The sequence below is a fragment of the Falco biarmicus genome, chromosome 12 (genome assembly GCF_023638135.1).
Source record: "Falco biarmicus isolate bFalBia1 chromosome 12, bFalBia1.pri, whole genome shotgun sequence".
NCBI classification, from domain to species: Eukaryota; Metazoa; Chordata; class Aves; order Falconiformes; family Falconidae; genus Falco; species Falco biarmicus.
The window spans coordinates 1,349,755-1,361,005 of NC_079299.1; the positions used below are offsets into that span (position 1 = coordinate 1,349,755).

At 43.9% G+C, this 11,251-nt stretch overlaps 1 protein-coding gene across 2 annotated transcripts; it reads left to right on the forward strand.

The window, feature by feature from the left end:
• Positions 1-59: 59 nt before the first annotated feature.
• Positions 60-10,383, forward strand: POLR3F (RNA polymerase III subunit F). 2 transcript variants are annotated; one of them, XM_056357505.1, is made up of 10 exons: positions 89-162; positions 642-769; positions 978-1,095; positions 3,168-3,235; positions 4,246-4,313; positions 4,934-5,046; positions 7,001-7,144; positions 7,915-8,022; positions 8,964-9,155; positions 9,736-10,383. In XM_056357505.1, the coding sequence occupies exons 3-10, from the start codon at positions 1,039-1,041 to the stop codon at positions 9,811-9,813; spliced, it is 828 nt and encodes a 275-aa protein (XP_056213480.1). In that variant the 5' UTR covers positions 89-162; positions 642-769; positions 978-1,038; the 3' UTR covers positions 9,814-10,383. The 2 variants fall into 2 exon arrangements, with proteins under 2 accessions (XP_056213479.1, XP_056213480.1); XM_056357504.1 differs by lacking the exon at positions 642-769 and having other exon boundaries at positions 60-162.
• The last annotated feature ends 868 nt before the right edge of the window (positions 10,384-11,251 follow it).

Sequence of the window (11,251 nt, forward strand, 5' to 3'; positions counted from 1 at the left end):
GGTCCGCGTCCCGTTGCTGAGCGGCCGCCCCCACGCCCCCGTCGCGCCGCTCTGACGCCATCGGACGGCGCCGGGCCTGTGCGGCGGGCGGGCCGCCCCCTGCGCCATGGCGGAGGTGAAGGTGAAGCCGGAGGTCCCCGACCCCATGGATATAGAGAACAGGTGGGGGGCGGGCTGCCGCGCGGTGGGGACCTGGCGGCCGGGCGGGACAGGGCCGCGAACGGGGTGGACAGGGCCGCGAACGGGGTGGACAGGGCCGCGAACGGGGTGGACAGGGCCGGGCCCGGGCGGGACAGGGCCGGGCCCGGGCGGGGGAGGTGTGCCCTGGGCCCCGGCGGGGGGTGGGGGGTGGGTGCCCTGGGCCCCGGGCCCCGGGCCCCGGCGGGGGGGTTGCCCTGGGCCCGGCCGGGGCGGTTGCCGTGGTGCCGGCGGGCCCGGGGGCGGTCAGGAAGCAGGTGCCGAAGGGGGGGCTCGCTGCTGGGGGCGCGGTGGGGAGGTGCTGTGGCAATGAGGGATGGGCGCAGGTTACCTTCGCCTGCCCTGCTGTGCCTCTCTGCTTGGAAAAGGGAACTGTGGCTTCTCTGGATGAAGTATTTTTTTTCTAAAAGGTAATTTCCTCGGTATTTATGTTCTCTGACTAGCTGGCAATTCCTTCCCGTCAGAACCTGTTGCGTGATGAAACTGTACAGGGAGCTCTAAACCCATGTTGCTGTTAATGAGAGCAACATAAATGGGAGCACAGTGTTCAGTGGTGTCACCACGACTACAGGTAGTCTGTCTGTCCAGCAGTTACAGCAGAATATTTGTCAGCACAGGGCGTAGACGCTAAGTGCCCTCGACAGATATCACCAAGAAGCAGTTCATGGGTGCTTTTCCCCTGAGGTTTTTTCCCTCTCTTCCATTCTGACTAATACTGTTTGGATTTGGTTTTGGATGCAACAGAGCATGATTTTAAACTTGCTTTTCTCCTGCCCTAGGATTATTGAGCTGTGTCATCAGTTCCCTCATGGTATCACAGACCAGGTGATTCAAAATGACATGCCTCACATGGAAGCGCAGCAGCGAGCCATGGCGATCAACAGGCTGCTCTCGATGGTAGGATGATCTCACCTTCCTCGTGTTACTTCGGCCAACCTGGAGCGCTCTTTGTACACCCAGTCTGTGTGGTACCAACTTGTTGGGCAGAGCTGGCAAATTAATCCCTTTGGATTTAGCAGCATTTGCCATAATGTACAGTTACCATAATTTACTTTTGGTTGCCGTAAGCACTCATGATTACCAAAGCCAGCTAAAGCATACCTCGACTTACTCTTTCCATTCTGTAGCACAAAGTTAATGTGAATGTGTACATCCACGTGGATTTCTAGGTGGGGAAGCTACTACCACCGAGAAGTACCACATTTGCTATTTTGATGTGTCTAGAGTTCTTTGGTCTTCTTTTCCCTGTTTATTACTTTGTAAAGCAGAATGTGATACAGTGGTCTAATGTAACCGTATGATGCGAGTGTAGTTGCAGTGGTTCAGCAGGTGAAAAGGTGGCAATAACAGGTGATAACCGCAAGGCCCTTTAATGATGGGGAATGAATTAGGTAGAGATAAAACAATGGATCTTAGCCCACGCTCTTGTATGTGGAGCTCTTCTCCAAACTCCTCACAGAACTCCAGGGTTGTGGATTAATAAGCAGATGAAACATCTCAAAGAATTTTTTTCCATCTTCTGTAAATTTCCCGCATCTCACTGGGCATTCCCCTTTACTGTATCAGGAGTCAGCCTAAGACAGGAGTGAGGACGACAGTCAACTGCTTCTGCAGTGTATTCAGAACCAGATAGTAGCTGTTTAGTCTTGTTGGTTCAGTGTGGCAGAAAGTTGAGTATCAGCTAAACGTTTGAGGTCTTTAAAGATCAAGATACCTTTCAGTTCCATAGCTAGCCGCTTTGTGGATGTGTGAAGTCAGGAAATAAAGCAGACTGAGTGGTACAGCCAAGAGAGCCCTGTTGAAAAGAGGGGTACTTGCTTTCTCAGGTAGAGGGGGTGTTGGAAAGTATCCAAGCTGAGGAAGTTGTGGTGTGGGGTTTTTTGTTTATTTATTTTTTACTAACTGAAACTTCTAGCTTGGACCGTAGTAGGTGGCACTGGAAGTAATCTAATTTCTCTTTTTGGTCTTTTTGCTCTCGATGTGAGGTTTATCAATACATTGGATGTGACCTTGTATGTTTGATAACTTTTAAAAGGGCTGGCCAAATTTCATAGTGGGGCTTCAAAGATAGTTAAGTCTCTAGAATTTTAAAATAGATGGTTTGGAGCGTGTGTAGATACCTAGTAAGTACCTCAAACATAGGGAAAAACTGCAGTGAGAGCTCAGCCGTAATAGGCCTCAGGTACTTCACTTGAGATCAGCTGCAACTACATCATCTGTAGAAAAGCGTTGAAGGGGGTCATCCTGAGGTGTGAGCTTCAATCAGCCACGTAGTGCGTATCTATAAGAAACAAGGCTGTAACTATGGGTAAAGTATTAGCTGGCAATGAAGCAGTAAATGTTAGTTCATGTTGTTATACACAGTTATGCTCCTGGGCTTGTCTAATTGTTTGCCCCTTCAAAATAGGAAATAAGGATTTTCCCAGCTTAGATGTACACGTCAAGGGCAGAACAAATGTTTTCTCTGTGAGAGAGAGGTGCCAGTAATTTGCCTCTGAGAGGCACTGTCTACCCTGACTGACAGTTTTCCAGTTAGTAAAAAAGAGAAAAACTTTGCTACTGAAACTCAGAATTGTTCAAAGCTTGCACAGTGGAGCTCCACTGTGATTTCTGTGTAGCCATGCAAGTCAGTGTTTTGGTGGAAAGTGAGAGCAAAGCATGCAAGAAATTGATGTACCTCGTACAATGTGAAAATTAGGAGAAATAATTGGAAGTGCATAGGTGTTGTGGGAAGAGGCAGGAACTCTTGTTCGTTATTTCTGATAGATGATGGTAAGCGGATACTTGTCAGGGAAAAAAATATCCTCAAGTGTATTATTGTTTCCCATGGTTAAAAATGTTAGTTTTCCCTTTTCATTATTCAGTTGACATGAAATAAGGTTTTAATTTTAGAAGTTTAAAAGATCCTGGCAACGTTCTGGAACAAGCTATTTGAAGGAAAGTAAACTTACTGTGCCCATCTTTCCTAGGGGCAACTGGACCTTCTCAGGAGCAATGCAGGTCTCCTGTATAGAATCAAAGAGTCTCAGAATGCCAGGTAAGCCTTGTGTTTGCTGGATAAATATATTTGGAACACAGTCCTGCAACTCATGTGCAGCATTGCTGAGAAGACACCCAGCAATGTAATATGGATTCTGTAACATAACTGCTTGTTTTAGGAGGGTGCACTTAACTCCCCTGAGCTGATCCTGAAAAATCTACTAGGTGTAGTCATTTCTGCTGAACAGAGGGTGCCATGGAACTGTAGATCTAACTTCCTAGCAGAGTTCCCGGTCCAGATGACAGCAAAGTGATCTATACAAACATGTATATGCTCAGGTGAAATCCAGCTGAAGCCTGACCAAACCATCTGCAAACTGTGGTTCTGTGGTCTTGCTCACTGCTGATGTTACAGGATCAGCACTCATTTACAGCTGTTCCAGGAGGCCACTTGAACTCATGCTCTTTGATTTATTAAAGTGTACCTACAAACCATGTCTTGTGATGCCTATGTAAATCTGGGTAATGGATGCCCAGACATACTTTGGGAAGAAGTACCCTTCAAAATAATCCCCGGTGCAGGCGTGTTATCCTCTATTTCAGATGCTTTAGAAGAAGATTGCTGAGGTCAGGCTTTCTCAGGCCAGTGAAAAGGCATGTTTCTAGAGTTGGGAGCATGCTGCTATTCCTTTGAAGATTTTCTGTCTAGAGACAGATTATCCTGAATTATGCTCCGTGCTGTGCTTGACCTTCCACAGTTGTCGAAGTACATGACTCCAAATTCCTCATTGTTATGACAAGTTGGGTGACTCCTGCTTAGTCACTTTTCTTTCATACTGTGCTCTTTTCTCTTTACCGTGGCTTCTCACTGGCAAGTGTGTCTTGATCCAGAGAGGTTTAGTGTCATGTATTATATTTGCCCACGGCTGGCTTATTGTATAGGGTTTTTTTTTCTCTCCTTTGTGTATTGTTTTTTTTTTCACAGTACTTGTTTGCAGTTTAAAACAAATCCAACTTCTTTCAAAGTTTGGACCTTTCAAAAATCCTAACGTCTGTCTTATTTTACAGTAAAATGAAAGGCTCTGACAATCAAGAGAAGCTGGTTTACCAAATTATAGAAGATGCAGGCAACAAAGGTAGTTTACATAAGTTATAAACTGAATAATACTAATTCTGTTTACTTATGGAACCATTCCGGTCCGGACTTTTAAATCCTTATCCAGATAGTACAAATATAAAGTCTAGAGTCCCCATACTAGGACTGTAGCTAATGTTCCATGTGTCTGATTTTTAAAAACAAAAGAGAAGATGACACATTTCTCTATTAAAATAACACATTTTCTTTTAAGTGGAGAGTGTTCTTGGATTCCTCAGCTTGACAGTCCCATAGAAAACTCATATTCCAGGTATTCTGAAAGAGTCCCCCAAAAGTCAGGTTGTTATCTGTCTCTGTTTTAACGGTTGTACCGCCAGCAGCTAGTAATTAGGCTTTCTTAGCAGTTGCTGCCTGCTATAGTTGAGAGATGGCAGGTAGAACTGGCTGTTATATTTTTATTGAAGCAAAGACTAATTACCTAAAAATGCAGGAACATTTGTGATGCATTTGTGTTGGCAGTGAGATGGGATCTGGTTGTAAGAGATACGTCCTATGGTTGGCAAGCGAGTCAAGCAATGTTGTGTCCAGGCTTTTGGTCTGTGAGTATGTACAGAAACAAATTGTTTCTTCAGTTCTGTTCACCTCTCTGTTTTTAAACAGGTATTTGGAGCAGGGACATTAGATACAAAAGTAATTTGCCTTTAACAGAGATCAACAAGATACTGAAAAACTTGGAAAGCAAGAAACTAATTAAAGCAGTTAAATCTGTGGCAGTGAGTATTTTGTGACTTTTTAAACAATTTCAGACATTTGGTGCATGCTGTGTATGTTTGAACAGGGGACTGGGAGCAGAGAAACCTCATTCTGCCTCCAGCTTTCTCATTGACTGTGCACCAATGTTTGACACTTTGTCTTTAGCGTACAGGTGTGAGGTGCAACAGGTACAAGAGGCTATAATATTTATTAAATAATCAACGTACTGGTAACAAGCTGATTAATAAACACAACACTATTAATATACAGTTCTATCGCTCTTCCCACTGCTACTGAGTACACACCATTACTATCAGTTTGCCATTTTAATTCCCTTAATTCTTTATTGCACACAACTGTTGTATTTCTGTTACCCTTCACAAGCCTCTCGCACTGCTTGCTGCTAATCTGCAGTTTGTCACAGTTTTCCCTATGCTTCCATACCTGGTCTTTAAGACATCAACTAGGGAAGTCTGGCAGGTTTGCCCCCAGCATCCCAATGGGCTTGTGTGCACAGGTCGGCTTCTCTGCTGTCTGTACCCATCCACACCTGCTGTCTGCAGGTCCTGCCCTCTCTTGTTCTCTGATTTTTATGCCGTCTTTTCCTTTTTTGTTTCTTAACTATCTTATCTACCATTCTTTTCTCCTCTCTCCACTCAGTCTCCACCCAAATAAGCAATCTGCCCATAATTACTTTTTCTCCATCCGTCCCAAAGGTACTGTACTCCACTTTGGTTTTTCTGATACTGAATCAGTCTTAGCTTTCTATATGGGACTAGTGATATGGTTGCCTTGCTGCAAATGACCTTGCAAAGTTCCTCTCTCCCAGAGATCCTGAAACTGCCTTCAGGTACCTGGTTCACACTGGATTTGTATTGGTTACTTTGACAATTTCTGAGACATTTAATTCTGTTTTAGTCTCTGTTCCTCTACTATGTTCCAGTTACTCCAGTACTTTCTTATGTGCTAACACACCAGACTTATGTGCACCCCCATACCAGAGTAGGGCTTATCCTTTTCCATGCTTTTTTCACACTGTTGTAATGCTCACGCAGCATCCTGCGCTCCCTTACCTGCTTAATTACAAATCACTGGTATTAGCATGTTCTTTGGATGTTGCTCTGGTTGCAGGGCCTGGTAAATCAGGAAAACCACTTGTTTGTGAACTCTTGGAAGTTCTACGTTGTGTGTCTTTTCTGCATGCTGGTCTCATCTACATTGTGGAGGCAGTACCTTGGCTTGCATGTAGGGGTTTTTTGGGGGAGGTGGGTGGGCAAGGGTGTATGTGAGGTGGGAGAATAACTTCCTAAATAAAAATAAAGAAGTTGGACATAGAAAAGCAGTAGGTTTTTCATGTTCTCCTGAGATGCTGGCTTCATCTAGTCATTCAGGGGACGTAATGCTGCTGTAATTGTTTCAGCGGTTGCTGAGTAGCCCTTTGGATGACTGTTATGTTCCCATTCACCTCATCTAGGTGTGGCATTAAGGAGCGGGCTCATGAGGGCTGACTTTAACTGCAGGGCTTAGTCGTGTAAGGGTCCTTCTGTCATCAGTGCACGGGCTGAATCCTGCAGAAACAGCTGAAAGCTTCTCCATGAAGTTTGCTTTTGCTGTTTAAAGTGTCTAAAGACACTTTCCTGCCTGCTGTCAACTGCAAGGGGACATTAGAGCCAATAGGCTAAAATTAAACTTTGAAATATTCTTCAATGAGGTTTGTATTGTGTGCACATTGTTAGCAGGATTCTTTCTTCTAACACTATGTTATGAAAGGATTAGGAATCTAAACATATTGACCTTCTCTTTACCTTTATGTTACCTGAGGGTCAAACTTGTTAAGGATTGCTCAAGTCAGCTGGATTGCTGTGCCCTCAGTTTCAGGAGTAATGAACTATCTCTTTTGCAAATATCTTCTGAATTCTTCCTTTTTAAAGGAAGACTTTCAGGTGTTAAGAGCTGCACGCTTTTCTCTAACAGGCATCCAAGAAGAAGGTGTATATGCTATACAACCTGCAGCCCGACCGGTCAGTGACTGGTGGGGCTTGGTACAGTGACCAAGACTTTGAGTCTGAATTTGTGGAGGTGTTAAATCAACAATGTTTTAAATTTCTACAGAGTAAGGTGAGTGCCACTGCTAAAGTCTCCTTCCATTTGTTTGGTACCAGTAATTATTTTCTTTATAAAACCAGTGACAGGCAAGGCTTAACTTTTCCATAGTGTTTTCCATAAGTGTTGGCTATTGTTATAACTGGATTGGCAAATCTGTACTGGACCATTGTTGTTGTCACAGCAAGTGTGATGGTGTTGCATTTTAATAATGTATAATTTCATGCCCTGTATAGGGAGTGAAGCCTTCAGCCTCCAAGGTCCAACGACAAGCTAGGCAACAAAGAACACGTGACCAAAAATCTAACAAAAGTCACTTCTGTTCCCTGCAGAACTCTTAATTTCTGAGAGAGTATAAGGCAGTAGTCGATCAGCTCTGTCTAGAAGACAGTTTTCCCTAGTTTATCTGCAGGAGAAGCCTGCTTGCCATTAAATAAGTCCTATGCAGATTGCAGCATTTCTCTGTTCCATTAAAATATATTTTAACTGGCACTAGGTACAGCAGAATTTTTTGTCAACAAAATGTGAAATGTTGATATTCCTTCATACTAACCTAAATCACTGTGTAAATTGTGTCATATTTAGCGTAAAATTGTTTGGTTCTGCACTGCGTTCTGTCACATACATTAGTCGTAAGGGTATATAGCTTTAGATGTTTAATAAAAAGCATGTCCCAGAAATGGTTTGGAAATCAACTTTTTTGTACTTCAGTCTGCCTGAAACTGAACCATGACGCAGGCTCCTGGCAGTGAGTACTGACTAACTCATCTTTGCTTTTTTCTCAGGCAGAGGCAGCTCGAGAGAGCAAACAGAATCCCATGATACAGAGGAACAGCTCATTTGCCTCATCCCATGAGGTGTGGAAATACATCTGTGAGCTGGGTATCAGTAAGGTCAGAATAGACTCATCTTACTATTGTCAGTGCGTGACTGCCTATAGGAGTTGGGTCCTGCAAATTTGGTGAGGGTCCGCTAAGTGCTTTAGTACCTTATATTTAGTAGGGTAGTGGAGGCAGGTTTTGCTGCTTTATTGCTTTTTGAGGAGGATCATGGATACTGCATGGGATTCCAGGATAGTTTTTGTATGTGGATTTTCAAAAATATATATAGAGGAGTTAGCATTCGCATCATTTTTGATGGAGTAACACTTACTTGAAGTAAGTTTTCCTTTAACAGTCTCAACCGGTTTATATTTTATAATTTCTCTCAAGTTTGCCTTGCACTTCAAGCAGATTTAGGGGAGGAAACAAAAAAGGAGGAAAAAACCCCATGCAATTATTGATCACCATCAACAGGTTTATCTTCTCCAGTCTTGTCTCTTTCTTCTTTCATGGTTATTTTCCTGTAAAACTGGAAGTGTATCGTGTTAGGATGATGTAGACCAGGGGTCCTCAAACTTTTTAACCAGGGGGCTGGCGCACGGGTGAAGTGGCAGGCAGTCATCTGTGGCTACTTGGTTTCCCCCCCCCCCCAACCCTCGGCGGGGGGGGTTCTGTAAATACGGGGGCCGGATTGAGGACCCTGGGGGGCCGTATCCAGCCCGCGGGCCGTAGTTTGAGGACCCCTGATGTAGACGATTGAGGTGCATAGGGAAGTTCTTTTTGGTAAGCCAATGCTAGTGTAATCCGAAAGTGCCTGGGAGGTAGGAGTATTGGTATTTGCTGCTCTTCTTGTATCTGCACAACCTCATAAAGTGCCCAGCAAGCGCAGTGCCTTGATCTGGGCTAGGTTAGAACTCTAAGGATTTGTTACTCATGGTGTTTGCTCTTTTCCTCCTTGCACGGCTTATCGGCATGCGTCTTTCCTAATATTTATTTGACAAATTGTTTCTTAGGTAGAGTTGTCAATGGAAGACATTGAAACAATTTTAAATACGCTAATATACGATGGAAAAGTGGAGATGACTATTATTGCTGCAAAGGAAGGGACAGTAGGCAGTGTGGATGGACAGATGAAGTTGTACAGAGCTGTTAGTCCTCTCATACAACCCACTGGATTAGTCAGGACGCCCTGTGGACTCTGCCCTGTAAGTAACTAATTCTGTACATGAATAGGTGGGTGCATGCAAATTTTGAATACAATCCTGCAGCCAGCCAGCCAGCACACTGCAAGGCCGTGCGTGTGCATGATCCTCGTGGCTTTCGAAGGCACTTCTAAGCATAGTTGGTATCTGGGATACCTTAGCTAGGGTGGAAGAGGCAGGTTCTTCAGTTTAGACCAGGATATTTTGCACTTATGTCCTGTCCCTTTACTGGGTCGAGTGTAGCCTGTTCCAAGTTATATTGTTACGTTTTCTGATCCCAAGTTTTCCTACTTAGTTTTTTTTAACAAGCTAACTTACTTCTGTCTAGCTTTTGGGCTGTCCTGCTTGGATTGTAAACCAATACGTAGGTAGAACTTGCCAGTGTGTCTGTTTGTGTCATTTACTATGGCGGGGTCTGTTTTGCTTCCTTTCCTCAGCACTGGCACAGGACTTCCTAGACTTTGGCCTCTGTTAAGGCTATTGTTTTTCTGCTGGGGGAGAAGCAGAAAACATGTGGGCATGTTACTTCCAGTTAGATTGTGCTGCCTGTATATAATTACTCTGCTGGGGCTTTCTTTTGCAGGTTTTTGATGATTGCCATGAAGGTGGTGAGATTTCTCCGTCAAACTGTATTTATATGACAGAGTGGCTGGAGTTTTAAAGTGAAAGAAAACTGTAAACTGGATTCATGCTTCACAGCCAAGGTGACAAAGCAGCTTGCTTTTTTAAAAGTGGACTTCTACATTTGTGAGCAACTTCAGGACACTGAGTGACTTTGTTTTTAATGAAACATAAAGCAGCAGCATCTCAGTTGTGTGAGTAGTCCTGTGAGTGGACTGGAAATTGCATCAGCATTGAAGATTAAGGCTGAAGTAGAAATGTAGATCCATTCTTGTACCAAAAATTGGTTGTGTGACTTGAAAAGTGCCGTAGAACAGCTTGGTGCTGATGTGGACTGTCGGTACTCCACAGATGCTTATTCTGGATGAAAGAAAACAAGTCATTAGTGGATCAGAAAAACCTGCTAATGAGTGTTGTCAAGAATGAGATCCCAAACTTTGCTTTCAAAGCAATGCTACTGGTGGGCGCTTGAGTCCTAAAGCTGGCACTTTCCTCCCATGACAGCTACCATCTAATGTGGAAAAGATCCTGAATATGTCAGACAACTCACTGACTCTTTATTGTATTTCTTACCTGCTAATTTATCATTAAACCACTGATTTTTCATGTACTTCTGTGCTTCATTTCCTCCATTGCTACCATTGCCTGGTGATCGATTGGTTGTATTTGTTCCTTCTGACAACAACATCATCATCAAATCTGTGGTGGTGTGTTCTGGCAGCTGCATCACATACATGGATATGTCAGCTGAAATTTTAAGTAGAAGTAGTCTGGAAAGACGCATTTTCCAGGAGAGGAAAAGAGTTCCTCTGGCTTGATAGTACAGGGAAAATTTTTATAGATTATCTGGCATCTTTTTCAACCCTGAGGTTATTCAGTGGTAGTTGTTTGTACGTAAATGGCCTTGGTTTGTGATCTGAGAAAGGCATGATACCAGCGTATCATCCAAAAGCCCAGTCTTTTCTTCCTGTGAAGTAGAGGTGATTTGTGTTTCTCTTAAGTGTGATCTCTCTGGCCTCTCTGTATCACTCTGGACTGATGAATTGGCAATAACACAGACCCTGGTGCTGTGGTAAGCCTCGTGCCCAGGGTGTGTCAGGCCATGGACCTCTCCAGAGCTGTGTCTAGTTTCCTCTGGCTGTCGATGTCCATCTGGCAGTATTAGAGGGGTGGACTGTCTTCAGAAAATGTAGATTTAAACCCCACTTGGGAAATAAACATTTTTGTACCAACTATGTTATATTAATTAGTTACTCCACCTCAACCTATAATTAAGCAATGTCTAGGGGGAAAAAAAATCAGCTTTTTCATAAATGAAAATATTGTGCATATATGGTACAGCCAGCCCCTATACCATCCAGAATAAGGACTGGCATGATGTACTAGCAGGCAAGGCAGTGTAACGCATGAACTGCGCAGAGATCGTCTGGTCCCAGCACAACTTACTACTGGTGGGTTAATCTTGCGATGTCCTGGCT

Excerpts from the sequence above, each read along its gene's own strand:
- POLR3F (XM_056357504.1), top strand. The coding sequence starts at position 107 with ATGGCGGAGGTGAAGGTGAAGCCGGAGGTCCCCGACCCCATGGATATA. Across the intron at positions 163-977 it reads CCCATGGATATAGAGAACAG|GATTATTGAGCTGTGTCATC; the intron begins GTGGGGGGCGGG and ends CTCCTGCCCTAG. Across the intron at positions 3,236-4,245 it reads AAAGAGTCTCAGAATGCCAG|TAAAATGAAAGGCTCTGACA; the intron begins GTAAGCCTTGTG and ends CTTATTTTACAG.